Raw genomic sequence first — 18,679 nt, forward strand, 5'->3', positions numbered from 1 at the left:
TATAGGACGATCTTACTATTGAGAGTGAGGGATCAGGGAATGTTAATTATGGTGCCTTCACACGACGTTTCAACCTCAATTTTATCTGATTATGCCCACTATGATGCAGGCTTTGGGTTTTGGTGACCATGTTATTCTACTTGAAGGTGATTAGAGTTTATACTCTTTTAAAAATAAGATAACACTTAAGGAAATAGTAGTAATATGTTGCTACTTATGCAGCATGATAAGGAGTGGGTTTATTCTTTTAGCAAGTTTTCAAAGATATCCTTTTTAAGCTGAAACAAACTCCTTAAACTATGCAGCAAAATTTGGTATGGAATTATTTTTTATTTAATCTTACTGAGAAGCCCGAAACACCATAAGAATTATGAAAATAAGATTAGACAGGGGAAAAAAATGGAAAGATTGAATTACTTCAGTACTTTTGTAGTGTTCAAAAGATAAATAAAAATACTTAGTCTACTTTCTTTTCTATTTCTTCTGTTTCTCTAGCTTCTCAAAGGTAGCAGTTTGTGCTTATAGAGAAGGCTTATGTTACACCTAAGTCGTGTCTGCTCTTCTTGCATCCTCAGCGCACTCTTGGTCTTTCTTTTGCTGAGCCAAGTAGACATTTTTTAGGTTCTCCTACTTGTTCATTTTAAATTTGCTGAGTTTTGGGGTGCATATACAGAGACCCTTGCTAGGAAGGACATGGACCTGTTGGAATGGGTCCAGCGGAGGGCCACGAAAATGATCAGAGGGCTGGAGCACCTCTCCTATGAAGACAGGCTGAGAGAGCTGGGGTTGTTCAGCCTGGAGAAGAGAAAGCTCCAGGGAGACCTTATAACAGCCTTCTAGTACCTAAAGGGGTCTACAGGAGAGACAGGGAGGGACTCTTTATCAGGGAATGTAGTGATAGGACAAGGGGTAATGGTTTTAAATTGAAAGAGGGGAGATTTAGATTAGATACTAGAAAGAAATTCTTTGCTGTGAGGGTGGTGAGACCCTGGCGCAGGTTGCCCAGAGAAGCTGTGGCTGCCCCATCCCTGGAGGGGTTCAAGGCCAGGTTGGAGGGGACTTTGAGCAACCTGGTGTGATGGGAGGTGTCCCTGCCCAGGGCAGGGGAGTGAAAGTGGATGATCTTGAAGGTCCCTTCCAACCCAAACCATTCTATGATTCTATGATATTGTTGATTGTAATTTCTGCCTTGTTTGTGAATTTATATTCAATTGCTCTGATAGCTCTGCATTGTTTCACCTTGTGACATCTCTTGTTTTTTACCATAGGGAGTCAGAACGACAATGCTAGCTTTTGCTTTCTCTGTCTCTCAATTGTGCAAGAAATAATAGAATACATAATTACAATGATATTTTTAAATTATACTACCTGCTGTACACACACACACACAGATGCACAGGGGCACACGTGAAGAGCAATATTTTCTCATAATCTTCTCACAGTGATAGCTCATCCAGCAAATCTGTTGAGGGGGGAGGACTAGTTCCTGACATTTAAGGAATTATTCTGTCAAAAATATGATCCATTTGAGTGTTAGAAGTGTTTTCTAGGCAATCAGAAAAAGTTCTAGAAATAAAAGACATTTTCTAAAATAGGAAAATTTATGTATTTGTCAGTTGTTTTCCATCTGCCTCTTAATTATGGCTTGTTGTTGGATCATCAACACATTTGGAGTTAAAAATGCAACTAAGTTATCTAAATAGTATTAGAATTGTTTCAAAAATAAGACATTCAGTAAGCGGGCAGTAAAGTCTATAAATATTTAGAAGAAAAGCAATTCTATAAAGTATTTACACTCAGTTTAGAAAAATACCATTGTTATTTCCAGGGAACGACCATCTGAATCTTCCATGTTTTTTTTCAGGTACAGGCTGTTGCTTTTTCTCTAGCAAAGAGAGTGGCATTTCTTAATACTAATTGGATATTGCATTTCCATTTATTCAAGGTTTCTAGAGTGAAACAAGGTTGATCTCCCCTCCTTGAGGCTCTTTTGTCATCACCTTGTGGTCCTGTCTTAAGCATTAACCACCTTGATTCTGCACTTGTCTGTGAGGCTGGATATTGAGGCATTAAAACTGCAAGCCCGTTAAGCGCATGTGTAATTGTAGTCATGCATAAAGTCCTGCTGACTTTGGTCTAAGATCCTGCTCCACATTGGCTCGACGAGTTGGCACACAAGAATAATCTGTGTTCGTGAGAACTTCCAAAATTATGTCTAAAGATGTTATGTACTTTGATGCTAAATTGTGTTTCAGTGTAAAGGGATCTTGCCCACTGTAACAAGGCGAATACCCAGGCAAAAACTTTGATGTGGCTTTGTTAAATCTGGGGTGGGGGAAATCAGTTGGGTGGGAGGGGTTATCCCTGATACTCATTTCACGGAAAATGTGGTGGCAGATGGCAGTTAAAGGCAAAAGTGGAGCTTTGTGGTTTTTGTAGCCTGACAAAAAGTCAGAGGCTTCTAGGGTGTCGCTGAGGTGCTGCTGTCAAAGAGACTAATGGGACCTTCACCGTGGACAACGACCTCATCGTCATCTCCGGATGATGCTCATGGTTGGTAGAGGGAGCTCGTCTTCTGGGAACTAGGATGGAGGAGAACAGGGGTGCTGTGGGAGAAAAGGAATGCAGAGTGTGCAGTGTCCTGCTGCTCTGCAGCTACTAACAAGAGCAGTGTCCCTTGAGCTCAGCCATGATGAGTTTTTGGAGACCGAGATCTCCATGTCAGGTATGTTTCAAATCACAGATGTTGTCTGAGTGTGGAAAGGGGAGGAATGTGAGGAGTTCATTGTTATATATGAATCCAAACAGGTAGAGCTACAAGACTGGTAGCTATCTGCAGCTGTGTCCTTTAAGAGGCTTGGTGTTCTGCTCCATTGCAATGGTTGGTAGGAAGCTAGAACAGCTTTGGCTCTCAGATCCAAATTTGAATAGGTTAAGATGAAGTGACTGATGCCTTCTCTTGTTTCCTCCTCACAATAATTTGGGGCTGAGTGATAGCTTTTCCTTTTTTCCTCTTTCCTGCTGACAGATAGCTTTCTAGTAAAGATCGGTGGGGGTGGGGAGGAGTGGAAATGGGTAGAGTAAAACTGGAAGTTCTGAATGAAGGCTGTACAAGAAATTGCATTAAACTCCAAATAACATGCTGCTGATAGCATCCTGAAACTGTTAACCTTCCTGTGTCCTTGCATTTTCCTGCATGTTTGTTGGTGGCATCTGAGAACTGGGATGTCTTCATGAAGGAATAAAGTTACGGAGAAGTTTGCGAACTGCAGTTAAGAGTATTCTGAAACGGCTTCCTTTCTTCTTTCCCTCATTTTGCCTGTGGTTTTGATAGGTGGAGCATATGGATTAAATTTTGTACGTTGTGTCTCATGCGCAAATGTGTCTCAAAGCAGTTCAGTGGCTCTGAACTGCTTGTTGCCATGATATTTAATTTGTGCTCCATGCCTGGAGAAGTCTGCAGGGCCAGGTATAATAGCTGTGAATCTGTGCAATCGCACAACAGGGAAACACTTTGGTTTTCTGAAACTCTGCAGTGGGGAGGGAATTGTACAGAACATGGTCACTTTTGCTGAAGAACTGTTATGCTTGGGTTGCTCTGTAATATTTAAAAAAAAAATGAGATACAGTCTTCTGTATCAGGATAAAGATAAGTTGTGCACTTAGATGTGGCGTGTAGTGATCAATCTGCCAAGATTAGCATGGTGTAGTTAGATTTTATATCTGTTTTGTGGATTAGTTGTGATGAAGATGTGCATAGATTGAAGAGAAAACCTCAGTTGCTCAGTGAGTGATCATACAGTGGCACAGATAAGGCTGCCTAGGTTGCCTAGGATTGCTTTTCCAAGCTTTCAAGTGTTTCGTTGTTTTATAAACTTTTTATAAATGTTTGCAATTATATGCTGGATTTCTAAAGCATATAATAGTGTTGTCTTACAGACTTTCCTTTAATATACTTACATATTTAACTCCAGAATAGCACAAGGTTGATTGGTTAGTTTATTTGGTTGGGGTTTTTTTGCCTGGGGATTTCCTTAACTGAAAAGAAAAATACCTAAAGCTATTAACTCTTTTCAGGTACAGGATTCTGGTGTAGGATGTATGTATGTATATGTGCCTAAGACAACATTTCCTATCAAATGTCTTTTTTTGAACTGTGTTTTCTTTCTTCTTGGTTCCCAGGACAGGCATCTCGCACCATGTCCCATTTTCCTGTGTCAATATTACCCATTACTGTTTAGGTTTTATAATACTTATAAACTCTATAACCCTGTTGGGTTATACATAGCTGCAGAAAAATTTTAAAAATTAGAGTCATCAACAAATTTCACTTTCCTCATGAAAAAAGGAAAATTGTACTGAGAACAAATTTTCTCTCTTTGAAAAAAATAAAATCTATCAATCTATATAGATTACATTATATAGGTTATAATATATGTGGGATTTAAGACAAGCCCTTTTGGAATTGTCAATAAATATATCGTTTGGAAAATATTCAAGGAAGGAGATCATGTCACTTCTTCTGGAACCCATCTTTCCTAACTGCTTTGTCTTATGCTTTCCAGAAACATCCTATTAGATAAAGTGTAACAGTGAAATTTAAAATGGTCTGGTTTAATTTTAGTTATATTCAGGGAAGGAAGTCAAAATCTCAGAACACGGAATACTAAGGCGAACGGGAGCTTAACTTCCAGTCCTTAGGGGATAAAGTCAACTTGAAATACAGCCAGTTTTAAAAATGAATTAAGTAGTTTGACGTATTAACTGTGCGTGTCACCCTGTCAATTTTGTGTTTTCCCCATCTCTGCTTTCTTGTATTTCAAACCTAGTTTAATAATTTTTATAGAAAGTACTTGTATTAATATATAAAATATATGTGGAAGGAACCATGGATGTATAAAAGATATTTTAAAACTGCCTAGGTATGTGGTGTGGTTAAACATAGAAATAAAACCAAGTAGAGGATAAAGAGAGATTATTTTATCTGGCAGTTAGTAGAAATCTCAGATGTTACTCGTAAGAATGGTAGGTACAACACTGTAAAAACAAATGTTCTTTTGTTCCTTTTCGTTTGGATAAATACGTTTCTAAGTTCTTATCCCTACAGCAATAGAGACACTAACACATCCATAGGATATAGTCTGTGCTCTTTCAAAACTTGACACATACAGTACAGAATAAAATGCATTTTGAATAGGGCAGTGAGAGTGCTCAAGAAACAATCGCGCAATCAGATTTTCATTAGAAGTGTGGTTTAGAGTATGAGTCATTTTGATTTGACCCTAAACATATGGGCAGCAGGAACTCCCCTTCACCCAGCAGGGAGTGATGTCGGTTGGACTTTTTCTGCTGACAGTTTAAAAATCGAATACTGTTAATTTAGATCTAGGAGAGGCACGGTAAAAGGCTGCCAATATATGCGTTACAGATTCTTCAGAAAGAAATGGTTGTCATCTTTCCAGAGAGCTGAGAAGAGATGTATGCTCTCTACTCTCCTGCTTTAGATATTTAAGTCCTTGGCTTATGTAGGAAATTGGAACGTTTAAATTTGGATGTGGCCAACTGTGCTCTGGGATTTTAATTTTTCCCATTTAATGAAATACCTCATTCATTTTTCTTTGACATCTAGGCAAAAATGCCTCTAGAATGTGTTTGTGAGAGTTGAATATGAATCGTATAGAACTTTCCAGTTTCTGAAATTCTTTTTATTAAGCTGATTTCAAGGTTATACTGAGGTTTCTTTCTCTTCTCTTGTGATGACATTGTTTTGGAGTTAGGAGGAGGTACAGGTTTTCATCCATCCAGTGTTCATGGCCTTTCATTCATAAAAAACAAATGGGACTGTGAAAATGGCCCACCATTGTTCGTATATTTCTTTAGATTGAAGGGGAATGTGGTTTAAAGCATAGAATATAATGCTATTCTGATTAAACAAATGGGCACTTCGACTTCATTAAAGGCCAGGCTATTGTCCTTGTGGAGTTTTTGCTTTTCCTTGATTTTCTGTTAGTCTATGGTGTACTTTTTTCTTTCTTCATGTATCGTGTGCTGCCATCCATAATGCTGTTACTTTGATAGAATATATTTCTTAAAATTATTCTGCTTTCCCTGGTTACATACAGTGTTACGTATAGTAATATAAACAATTGCTAGGCAGATCCACCACATTGTACTGCCTGCATTGCATCTCTTGTTCAGTTTTCAACATCTCGCTTTGAAAGCCTCTCTGAGAGGTATCAGCTCATTTCACTTACGGGAAAATTGAGGCAAAAAAAGGTAAAGTGCTTTGGTAAAGGCACCCTGTAAGTCATCAGTAGATCTGAGAATGCAACTAGAACTCCTGACTCCCAATCCAGTGCTTTAGATGTGACAGTTCTCTCTCAAATAATAAATTGCATTGCAGCATATTTATACTCCAAACCAAATAATAAAAAAATCAAGCTAGTTTCTGTAAGAAACAAAACTCTATTCCTAATCGAAGTGCTCTCCTTTGCATAAAATCTACCCTTACAATATTGCTTTTGTTTAAATTTGAAAAAGAAAAAAAAAGAAGCCACGTATTGCTTGGCAATAAATGGTTCTGAGAGGAGAACACTTTTTCAAAAAATTCTACTCACTGACATGTAATTTAATTCATTTTTCTTTCTAGGTGATTACGGATTTGGAAGAGCAGCTGAACCAGCTCACTGAAGACAACGCCGAACTGAACAATCAGAATTTCTTCCTGTCCAAACAACTTGATGAGGCCTCGGGGGCCAACGATGAGGTTGTCCAGTTGCGAAGTGAGGTTGACCATCTCCGTCGGGAGATCACAGAGAGAGAAATGCAGCTTACCAGTCAGAAGCAAGTAAGGCCTTTCAAGTCTGGATCACAGTCTCTTCGTGATAGCTGGCTAATTATCTGAAAGGCAAAACATTCTTTTAAATCTGGAAACCTATACGGAATGAATATGCTTCCAGGGGCAATGGTTTAAACCATTTATCATTTAAGCCTTCTTTCTCAGAGCAGTTGAATGGAAATTTTTCGTATTTCCCATTGTATTTTATGCAATTCGATTTAGAAATTTTGCACTCCGAAGATACTGTAACTTAGAATTACTCATTTTAATTTTGTGACCCTGGAAATTTCAAAATTTTCGTAATGAGATCAAACTGCCATTAACGGCAGTCACGAGTGAATGTATGGAAGCCTGGCAATAAATGGGTTGTGATTTACCAGCTTATGTTTGCTGCCAATTCGCATGTGCTGTAATTTAAATGGAAAGGCTGAAGCTTAAAGTGCACGCTCGATGTGGGATGTGAGAATTGATAGAAGGATTTATTTTTAGACTATGGAGGCCTTGAAGACAACATGTACAATGCTGGAAGAGCAAGTAATGGACTTGGAGGCCCTGAATGATGAACTCTTGGAGAAGGAGCGTCAGTGGGAAGCATGGAGAAGTGTTCTAGGGGATGAGAAGTCCCAGTTTGAATGTCGAGTTAGAGAGCTGCAGAGGATGCTGGATACTGAGAAACAGAGCAGGTCTCTCCCCCCTTCTCCTCCTTTTATTAACTTTTATGAAAATTCTCTATAGAAGCTAGTACAAAAATTATATTTAGAAGAGGATATGGGAGTTGGAACTAAATATAAATTCTTGTGAGGTAGTTCTAAAAATGGTTTATTAGTTAATAGTCATTCACCAGTGGTATTGTTCCTTTTGTTTCTTTGCAAGTGAGCGATTCACGGGGAGTGGTATTTATCATTGTAATTTATAAAACGTCTCGATTTATTATCTTCTTTTTTATTCTATGGAAAAATAGTCTTTACTCCCAACTGTTCCTTTGGGGTCTTGAAGTTTCCAGGCTGCAGTTCTAGCAGGGGCAGGAACAGGGTTATATAATATAAAAGTGTTGCAGCAAACAGTCTGGCTTTATAAAGTAACATCTTGAATTCGAGGCAACCCCCTGAAAGAGTTATTGATGCCATTGCGTGCTAGGAGGAGGTCAAGCCCAGAAAGGAGTTAGGTAACATTATTTTCCATTTTAATACAGAGTGAGAGCAGATCAGCGTATTACTGAGTCTCGGCAGGTGGTAGAACTGGCTGTCAAAGAACACAAGGCAGAGATTCTAGCCCTCCAGCAAGCACTAAAGGAACAAAAACTCAAAGCTGAGAGCCTTTCTGATAAGGTAAGTAACTTTCAACCCTGGACTTTCATAATTAGACGAGATGCCTTTCTAGAGATATTGCTTGTAGAAATGTGGTCTTGAGCAGCTTTTTCAAGATGTTAGAGCAAATTGAAAAGACTGGAGGTCATAGAAGAGAATTTTATCTTCAAGCTAAAGACCTTGGATTTCCTTTTGAAAAAGACTAAAGGAGAAAGCAGCCTATGATGCCTGGAGCGTACAATAAAGTCCTTCACTAACTTGGTATCTGCACTTGAGCAATGGCATACCAAAATGTTGCTTGGTTGGTTTTCCCCCTTATAGTAAGTAAAGGATAATTGTGTCATTTTTCTTTAGTGTGTGTTTGGTGAAGTTGGATTTTAAGATTATGAAATGCTGCATTTATTAGTGTTCTATGTTAATTCTGACCATCTATCACACCTGCCCAGCTCAATGACCTGGAGAAGAAGCATGCCATGTTGGAGATGAATGCACGCAGTTTACAACAGAAGCTCGAGACAGAAAGGGAGCTCAAGCAGAGGCTTCTGGAGGAGGTAACTTTGGAAATTCATGTTATAGCTTCTGAAGAAGGCTCCATATCTTGAAGGGAGGAAGTCATGTGATTAGCAGTGTTACACGCCCGTCCTTTTTCTATATAACTGAGGACACTAATAAAGTTGGAGAGTTTGCTTTTACTTGAAACTTTGCAAAGTGTGTGGCCATGGCAGGGAGCAGTAAAAGTGAACTGCTCCTCAAGGGAAGGTGACCTGGGAGCCAAGGGCGACAGCAAGTCAGGCAAGGACAGGGACCTTGCAGCCAGTGGGCACAGTCCTGCTCTGCTCTTCTTGGTCAGGTTTGGTGAAGGTGAGCAGGTTCACCCAGCGGCCCAGAGACCATTACAGAAACCCAGAGTGATGAGGCACATCCTGGGTCAGGTCTGCAAGATGAGGCCTGGGCCCAGGCACAGTGTTCTTACAACGTAGCTCTGACCAGACCAGGTGCAAGGACTGTAGCTTAAAACGAGCTCTGGAGCCACTGTGCCACGGGTGCATGGCTGGAGGCCACAGGTGAGGCTTCTCACAGCTCTTTTTTCATAATTGAGCTTGGTTCACAGAAGTCTGATCCAAGGCTGCACACCTGCACCAGATGAGTGGGACACTGAATGCAGGCAGCCGGAGCTGGGCAGTGGGGGAAGGGGTTGCAGAGGAGGATTTCAAAGGAAGGGTGGTTATAGGTAATTAGACAGGGCAATTAGAGCCTTTTTGGGGTACGTAGAGTACTGACAAGTTACCGCGAGTTGAGAACTCTATAGCTTGCATCATAGTGAAAGATTCCTGGCTCTTGTTTCATAACATATGAGCATTGATGGTTTTCATACTCAGGGACTTTCTCATCAAGAAAGTATAAAACCTGAAAGAATTAGGCACAGTTTATCATGTGCCCTTTTCTGTTGTTAGTTGGAGACAAAAATGTAAACAGTTGGACATAATTTTCCTTATCTTATATGACTATAGAGGAAAAAGTTTATACTGGTTTATAGGAAAAAAAATAATAATTATTATTATTATTACAAAGTACTGAGATGGCTTCTGGTGATTGTATAGAGAGCTTGAGAAAATGGCATCAGGAAATTCTTCATGTATATGCGGTCTTATTAACAATTACAAGATTTTTAAATGCTTAAAAAAACAAATAACTTGAACATGGAGTTGTAAGAAATGCTACAAATGAATATAAAGACACTGCATAGAAATGCTGGTTTAGTCATTATGTGTTCTGAAGGGAAGGAAAACTTTTAGAGTATTGTAATTTTCCAGCTATTAAGGAATTGTCTTTTTACTTTGAAGTTCTGCAATTATGCTTATTTTACAAGGAATGATAACATTTAATAGCTTTTATTTAAAAACAAGCAAACAACAAAAGCGAAACATAGGCCTTTGTTTTCCTCTTAACAGCAGGCAAAGCTGCAGCAGCAAATGGATCTGCAAAAGAATCACATCTTCCGCCTAACTCAAGGTCTGCAAGAGGCTCTGGATCGAGCAGATCTTCTGAAGACGGAAAGAAGTGACCTGGAATATCAGCTGGAAAACATTCAGGTGAGGGTGAGGAAACGGCGAGCAGGAGTCTGTGCTCCCCATCCTTTGGGATGTGATCTACCGTTTTTGTGAGTCACTTCCCTTATACTGTTTTTTAGCTCTGTGCTGGTATTGAGTTATCTCTTCGTTTAGTCTGTTAAGATGAAATTTCTTAAATGTGTGTGTCGTTCGCAGGTTCTCTATTCCCACGAAAAAGTGAAAATGGAGGGCACTATTTCTCAGCAAACCAAACTCATTGATTTCCTGCAGGCAAAGATGGACCAACCAGCGAAAAAGAAAAAGGTGGGTGAATGAGGTTCGAGAGGCATGGAATTCGGTGATGGTTTTGTGATTAATTACGTGCTGTGTATTCATAATACTCTGTTTTATCTTCCTTTGTGTAACACAAATGTGTCCTCATTTAAGAGCAATCTGAGCCGCTGAACGCAGACTTTAACAGGCAGAATGTGTTCTTAGTGGCTTTTCCAGTATTTTGCTATTCTTGCGATACTTAGGTTACAACCCAGTAGCTACACCTTAGGGAGGCTGTAGGAATACAGAATTTTAACCATGCTTTTTTTTTTAATGGTAAGTATGATTTGTGTGTATGAATCTACTGTGTATCTAGAGCGGTTGTCTTGTAGCTACAGCATAGGATTGATTAGTCAGGCGATGTGACTTGTGTCACATCTTTGTCATAAGCCGTTCTGTCATTTTGAATTAAGTAATTTAATTTTAACCACATATTTTGAGATCCTCTGTTTAGATGCTCTCGGAAACTCAAGGTGTGAGTACTAACAGGTAATGTACGTCCCTCTTTAAATTAATCCATATCTCAACATTTTCTCTCCAGTGCCGACGTGCACTAAAAATCCATCCTTATGCATATCAGAGCTGCCATCAGGCCCTCTGGCCGGGCTGCCACTAGCTAGTTTCACTTTGCCTAGTTTAAGCCATCTCTTACTAGGAGTTAGGAGTTGTCTGTGTGTTTCTGTTGCTAGGGCCTGTTTAGTCGGCGGAAAGAGGACCCTTCTTTACCCACACAGGTTCCCCTGCAATACAATGAGCTGAAAGTGGCACTGGAGAAGGAGAAGGCTCGTTCTGCTGAGCTGGAGGAAGCTCTACAGAAAACACGCATTGAACTCAGATCTGCTCGTGAAGAAGGTAGGGGTTAACAGAAAAGGTGAATCTGGAAGGAGACGCACGTTTTCAGTCTGAAAACGGGCCTTTAGTTGTGTGCCACTATAGCAATAACATACGTTGTTTAATTCTTATCTACTGCTGTGAAGATGCAGTAAGGCTACACTTTTTTCTGTGGGTTATCACCACTGAATGGTTACGCAGAACCACTGCTCTGAACTAATGTTTGGTATTGGTTATGTTAATGAGTGGCATTTATCTCATCTGTAGCTGCTCATCGGAAAATATCAGACCACCCTCATCCATCTACTCCGGCCACAGCCAGGCAGCAGATCATCATGTCTGCCATAGTCCGCTCCCCAGAGCATCAGCCCACTCCCATCAGTTTGCTCGCGCCTCCCTCCAGTCGCAGGAAGGAATCTTCCACGCCAGAGGGTAGGTTCTTGGTGAACTTTTCTGTTCCTGTTTTTCGATCTGCTATTTCAATGCTGTCTCTTTTTTTTTATTTCAAAACTAATTTTTTTTCATTATAGGAATATCAGATGGTAAGTTTTGGTTTAAAAGTCTCTATTTGGATTATTTCTGAAAGTTTAAGCAATAAAGTAATTATGAGCATGAATTGTTTTAAAAGCGTGCTTTTTTCAAGGGAGTATTTTTTTCTCTACGATGCTCTGCATTGATCAAAAGGATTTATGGCTGCTTCTGATTTGTTCTGCTGAGCAGAAAGATTCTATCAAGACTTTTGGTAAAGGGAAAAAACTTCGGTTAGGCATAAAAAGAAGATACCAGGTCAAAGACGACATTAATATGCTGTTAACAAGAAAAAGGGGATACCCTTCCATATCCTTGAGAATGGAGGGGAGAGAAACATCAGAAAAAATTAAAGGATTGAGGGCTCTGCTCGTTTATTCTTAATTACCCAGTATTGCAGAGCGAGTGTTGAACCCAGAGACTCTGAACTAAAACCTCCAGCCTTTTAGCTGGAAAAAGCCAGAGCCCACAAACTGGTCCAGCCATCGCATGTAGCTACTGGGGAGGCAGAGGGTGCGGTAAGGATGGGTGACATTGGCATGGGAAGGTGTCCTCGGAGAAGACCATGCCTTGAAGGATAAACTGTTCAGTATGAATCCACCAGCAGGGATTTTAGGTGTGCTTTAAGCTACGCTGGCAGTGATGGGGAGCGTGAAGGCTGTACGAGGCAGGCCTGCGGTGTATTGCTGACAACACTGTAGGTGTTGAAGGGTTTGTTAACTATAAGTAAAATGGAGAGATTAGTTTCGCACGTTGTAAGAATTGGAGCTGAGTGCAGGCTTGAAATTTAGATGTTTGATTGACATAATCTTGCGACACTAAACATTGGCCATTTCAGTTCTACAGTCTTGTTCTCAAGTGGCACATTCTGTGCATCTGTATAAGGTAATTTCCGAGGTGGTAAAGCATCATAAGATTTGCAGATTGTGAAGGAAAATAGTGTCTATGTTCGGCAGGGCTTTGTTAGAGATATGTAGGCACTTTTTATTACCTTGGTCTTAAATGCCAAAACCTACTATAATTTTCATCCCTATCACAGTTTTCATCCTGATAATAAATTCTGTCACTTCCAGAGTACAGCCGACGCCTGAAAGAGCGAATGCATCATAATATCCCACATCGTTTTAATGTGGGGCTAAATATGAGAGCAACAAAATGTGCGGTGTGTCTGGATACTGTGCACTTCGGACGACAAGCATCAAAATGCCTTGGTAAGAGCAGAGTGTGTGCGTAAACAAAGTGTAACTGGACGGTAGAATGAAAAAGCGTCAGCCATCCAGAACAGATTTTCAGTGAAAGCTGAAGAAAGGAGGAAGTATGAAGACTTTGAAACTAGTTGGTGCAAACATTCTACATTAGAAAACATCTGACAGTTTAGAGTAGAAGGAGATTCTTGGAAAAGCTGGGCTCTGAGCTTAGAAGTTGAGGCAGCTGTGTCATGGGGGTTTTTGTCATGTAACAGAAGTTTTTCTCTGTCCTCTTGTCAGAATGCCAGGTGATGTGTCACCCAAAATGCTCAACTTGCTTGCCAGCTACTTGTGGACTGCCAACAGAATATGCCACGCACTTCTCTGAAGCGTTCTGCCGGGATAAAATGAATTCTCCTGGTCTGCAGCTGAAGGAGCCAAGCAGCAGTCTGCGTCTTGAAGGGTGGATGAAAGTGCCAAGGTATAAACACAGATCTCGGTGCCATATCAGGTGCTGAAACATTTGGACCAGTTCCATGTATTATCCTGGCTCTTGCAATGTGATAATTGGGACACGGACAGGGACCTGTTGGAGTGGGTCAAGCGGAGGCCACGAAGATGCTGCGAGGGCTGGAGCCCCTCTGATGTGAGGACAGGCTGAGAGAGTTGGGGGGGTTCAGCCTGGAGAAGAGAAAGCTCCAGGGAGGCCTCAGAGCCCCTTCCAGTCCCTAAAGGGGACCTGCAGGAAAGCTGGGGAGGGACTCTTTATCAGGGAGGGGAGCCACAGGACAAGTTTTAAACTGAAAGAGGGGAGATTTAGATGAGATACTAGGAAGAAATTCTTTACCCTGAAGGTGGTGAGGCTCTGGCTCAGGTTGCCCAGAGAAGCTGTGGCTGCCCCATCCCTGGAGGGGTTCAAGGCCAGGCTGGACGGGGCTTTGAGCAACCTGATCTGGTGGGAGGTGTCCCTGCCCAGGGCAGGGCGTTGGAACTGGATGGTCTTTAAGGTGCCTTCCAACCCAAACCATTCTATGATACGTGCCCATTACAATTACTTATTAGCACTGAAATTTGTCATTCTAAGAATCGTGTGCTTGTTTTAGTCAGAATAATTTTTATTCAGAATCCAACATGGCTTTGTGCTTTTTTTTCTTCAGGAATAATAAACGTGGGCAACAGGGCTGGGACAGGAAGTATATTGTCCTGGAAGGAACGAAAGTGCTCATTTATGATGCAGAAGCAAGAGAAGGTAACTTAGCATTTCTAGGAAGAACATTTTTTTTTTTCATCTTCAGATCTTCACTTTGCTCTCACAATTATTTTCTTGCTACTTACTTGTTTATTCTTTCTTCATCTATCCCCCCGCTCCCCCTGCAGCCGGACAGAGGCCTCTGGAGGAATTTGAGCTCTGCCTTCCTGACGGCGATGTCACTGTTCACGGAGCTGTAGGAGCTTCTGAACTTACCAATACAGCAAAGACAGGTGAGAATCTTATGTAGATGAGGTCAGATGGATTTCATCTGCCTCACCATCACTTGGCATTCTGTTTAGCTGAGCCAAATTTTCTGCCTTTAACTTTCATTCTGTAACCGTGTAATTTAGAGGTTACCTCCGGTTGAACGAGGTGAATAGGTCAGTCATCCAGGTTTAGCTACGTGTGGGCGGTTGCTTCTGTCGTGGTAGTTGAACTGTGAATAATATAATCATCAAGCCAAATGGAAGTAAATTTTAAGAGTCTTGTAACATACTTAGAAGCACTCGGTTTATTGAGATTTCTTCTCTCAATGCTCTCTATCAAGTGTGAAGTGTCATAATTCATGCCACCATTGTGCTCTAACCAGAAAGTCATTAACTTAGAAGTGCTGTGGGCTGTGTACAGTCTCTTATGAAAAAATGTTATGTTTTGATTTGTATGTATTGCATAGAACTGATGAAAAGATGATGTATGTCTTGACTTTAACATTAAAGGATTCAGCTTGTTAAAAACAAAGGTTTCCATAACCAATTTTTACAGATTTTTCTTGAACAGTACAGGGAAAACCTTAGTCAAGTGGCTGGTTTTGTACTTTTTTTTCACAATGGTGTTTTCTTTCTCTATTGAATAAAAGGCAAGAAATTATATTTATTTAGTAGAGACAGCATTGTTTGTATGGCTTGCATACACCCAGCCAATACGTAGCTGTAAGGAGGTAGCCTGTGCAGAACCTGTAAAGGAGAAACCTATGTATAAATTGCCATGGTAACGCATCATAAGTACAACTTCTCTCCAATGAGGCTGAAAGGTGTTGATTTTAAATCCACTGACATATTCCGAAAACTAATCTAAGTCTTATTCTATCTATATAACATCTCAGATGTGCCATATATCCTAAAATTGGAGTCTCATCCACACACCACTTGCTGGCCTGGTAGAACACTCTACCTGTTAGCACCCAGCTTCCCTGACAAACAGCGCTGGGTCACAGCACTGGAATCAGTAGTGGCAGGTGGGAGAGTTTCCAGAGAAAAAGCTGAGGCTGATGCTGTGAGTATAAAAGTTTCATTTAATAATAAAATATTCTGGGAGGGAGCAGAGTTTTGAAAAATAGTTTTTCAGTATTTGACATACTGAGGTTTAATTTGAAGGTAAGTTATTACCTCTGCCTTCTGCTGCACAGTATGAGCACCGGGAAGCAAGTTCATCCTGAGACCGATGCTTTATATTACAATATCCTTCCTTAGATTCGGGAAGTATAGTAAAAGGACCCCAAAATTATATCTCTGTAATTCCAGCAAACAGAAGAGAAAGAAAGAGCAGTTAGGACACGGTTTAAATCCAATCTCATAACGCACCACATGGAATGAACAAACCTTAAAAGAAAGAAAGAAGCAAGCAAAAAGCTCCCTCCTCTCCTATTCTTACGGAGTCGGGGTTTTTCAGTTTCTTGGGGGGAGGGTTGTGTGTGGGTTTTGGTTTAAGTTTTATTCCTGATAAGAGGTTAAGTGGAGTTGTTTGGGTTTTGGATAGTCTTTTTCATCATTGCTGCTCTATTTTCTGATAAAAGGAGATTTGATTCTATGGCATGCATGTTCGATGTTAGCTTTGGAGCTAGGGGACATCTGACTGTTAGGAAATCATCTCTGTTCCCGTGCTCGCATTCCTGTTGTCTTTGAGGAAAATACACACTCCCACCAACATTTGGACTTTTTTTTTAATCCTTCCCCTAGGAAAATTTCACTGCTCCATTGTGGGAGATAGAGGTAAAGGGAAAGGATGGGGACAGCTGTAGATTCTGACTGAGGCTGGGTTAATTCTGATTAGTTTGCCTGACTGTGTTTCAGGTAGATAAAAGTTTACTAATTCTTCTGTAGGAGGTATCCCTGCAACTTCTAGCTTTCTTAGTAAGAGAAATCTGTGCCAAGCTTTTTGCCTGTCTGAAATGATGACCTTAAGTTGTTAAAATATGAATAGAAAAAGAGATAAAGATTAACTCAAAAAAAAAAAAATATCTTTTTGTCATTTGCAGAAATTGCTCGGCAACTCCCTACTGAAGCTGGAGGGTGAAGACCGTTTGGATATAAATTGCACGATGCCCTTCAGTGACCAGGTAATGACAATGTTCCGTTGGGCCTATCTGAGTATCGAATATTTCATTCACGGAAATGGTATCTTAACAGCAATATGTGTAACTATAGACTTGTTTGTTGGTTTGTTTTTCCTCTTTGCTGGTAGACGGTACCGTCCAAATTTGCTCTTGGAGCATTCCTTGTTCTCCTCATGTAGTGCTGTCGCTCTTTTTTTCCTGTTGTCACCTTAGGTTGTACTGGTGGGTGCAGAAGAAGGTCTCTATGCCCTGAACGTACTGAAGAATTCCTTAACGCACATCCCAGGAATGGGTGCTGTCTTCCAAATTCACCTCATCAAGGACCTGGAGAAGCTCCTCATGATAGCAGGTAGGGGCTATGTGTTACTGTTTGTCCTGCAGGAAATACATGGTGGTTTTTTATCAGTATATTGTCAGGAGTCAGTCACTGTGGTTAACACAGCATTGTCTGAGGTTTTCCTGTAAATGAATCTGTGAATGAAGGTTCAGTTAAACCTTCAGGAGAAAGTGATTTCTCAGTTTCCAAAGCTGAGGGAGGGAGGAAACCAGAGGGTTTCCAGTTTAGAGGTTACTCGTCGTTTTCAGTATAAAAAGTATTGAGCATCTTCTCCCTAAAAGTATCTCCTCCCTAACCACTACATAACCTTTCTTTTTAACATCATTAACCATTTGAGGACCACGGTGTGATCACTGTGGCCTAAGGCAAACAACTCTTAACCTCTCTTGCTCTAAACGCTAATCCGTGGAACAAAATTGGGACGACTTTTATGGTTTGTTTAAGATTCCCTTACGAATCTAACACCAGCTTTAATCTCTCCATCTGTGGTTTTCCAGAGATAATCCTTCCTACACTGATGTAGGCATGTTGAACGTTAGGGCGTATCTTCATCTGAAAGCCCAAATTATCAAGTCTCTATATGACATTTGTAGGGAATGAAAAACAAATTCTCTTGTTCTGTTTGTTCTATGTTTTTGCCTTTGTAAAGATTTAAGCTGTCCATGCTTTCTTTGTGGTGGTAGAGAAAAAAACAATTGGAAAAAGAAAATCTCACACAAAATTAGGAGAAGGCTGTGTTACTGTGTCGCCAGACTTCTGAGAAGAGTCGGGCTTGGTCTCTAATGCCATTTATTTGGGCACTTCTTGGAAATCCATTGCTGGTTCTGTTGGCACGGAGTCTCTAAAGCACTTTGTACTTTAAGAAGTTCTGAAGGGTAAAAGAAAACTTCCTGGCTAATTTTGAATAGTGTCTTAATGAGGCTACTGTTATTATGATCTACTAGACCTTGGCAACACTAATAATCCACGGAGAGAATGGTTGTTCTCCCGGTGGTTTTACTGCCCATTGTGTGGTTGGGTTTTTGTAAGTTTTTTGTTTCTTTTTTAATAGGAATAATATGGAATAAATTTGACGTGGTACCCTGTGACTGTTACCACAGTAACAGCCTGTAATGATAAGCTGCTGCTTAGGTAACAGAACAGACTTTGGTAGAGAATAGGGAGTTTTCCCCTGATGAAATGTAACCATTTTTGTTTCCAGGAGAAGAAAGGGCCCTGTGTCTTGTTGATGTAAAGAAAGTGAAGCAATCTCTAGCCCAGTCTCACCTCCCAGCCCAGCCCGACGTCTCACCAAATGTCTTTGAGGCTGTCAAAGGATGTCACCTCTTTGCTGCTGGCAAGGTGGGATACAGCTCCCTCGTGCCCCAAAGCACCCTTTAGACTGCACTGAGTTTAATATTAATGAAATCAGCATCTTTATTTCACTGGCAACAAATCCAAGGTCTATATTCTTGGTTTATACCTTTTCTTCAAATGAGAAGAGTATAGGGGCTGAAGAGAGGCTGAGCTGGAGACAGTATGAAGGATCTACTGCTAATATGAATAAATGCAGTCAGGATGACATGATGGTAAAGCCTGAACTGCAGCCTGGCACAGGATAACTGCCTCCTCGCAGCTGACTTCAATTTTGAGATTTATAATTAGTGAATTCCATCCACTGTTTGTTCTTCAATGTCATGTAAC

General features: G+C 40.5%; 1 protein-coding gene across 2 annotated transcripts in view; it reads left to right on the forward strand.

Moving 5' to 3' along the window:
* CIT (citron rho-interacting serine/threonine kinase) overlaps positions 1 to 18,679 on the forward strand; it is a 71,456-nt gene that overhangs the window by 45,162 nt on the left and 7,615 nt on the right. For both annotated transcript variants that reach the window (XM_074159841.1, XM_074159842.1), the window contains 16 exons: positions 6,650 to 6,847; positions 7,328 to 7,521; positions 8,031 to 8,166; positions 8,592 to 8,696; positions 10,098 to 10,238; positions 10,413 to 10,520; positions 11,219 to 11,381; positions 11,628 to 11,792; positions 12,962 to 13,099; positions 13,376 to 13,556; positions 14,233 to 14,324; positions 14,453 to 14,557; positions 15,430 to 15,599; positions 16,582 to 16,662; positions 16,873 to 17,008; positions 18,198 to 18,337. In XM_074159841.1, the coding sequence (XP_074015942.1) occupies positions 6,650 to 6,847; positions 7,328 to 7,521; positions 8,031 to 8,166; positions 8,592 to 8,696; positions 10,098 to 10,238; positions 10,413 to 10,520; positions 11,219 to 11,381; positions 11,628 to 11,792; positions 12,962 to 13,099; positions 13,376 to 13,556; positions 14,233 to 14,324; positions 14,453 to 14,557; positions 15,430 to 15,599; positions 16,582 to 16,662; positions 16,873 to 17,008; positions 18,198 to 18,337 (2,253 nt within the window). The remainder of the gene's footprint in view (positions 1 to 6,649; positions 6,848 to 7,327; positions 7,522 to 8,030; positions 8,167 to 8,591; positions 8,697 to 10,097; positions 10,239 to 10,412; positions 10,521 to 11,218; positions 11,382 to 11,627; positions 11,793 to 12,961; positions 13,100 to 13,375; positions 13,557 to 14,232; positions 14,325 to 14,452; positions 14,558 to 15,429; positions 15,600 to 16,581; positions 16,663 to 16,872; positions 17,009 to 18,197; positions 18,338 to 18,679) is intronic.

The sequence above is a fragment of the Numenius arquata genome, chromosome 16 (assembly GCF_964106895.1).
Source record: "Numenius arquata chromosome 16, bNumArq3.hap1.1, whole genome shotgun sequence".
Taxonomy (NCBI): domain Eukaryota; kingdom Metazoa; phylum Chordata; class Aves; order Charadriiformes; family Scolopacidae; genus Numenius; species Numenius arquata.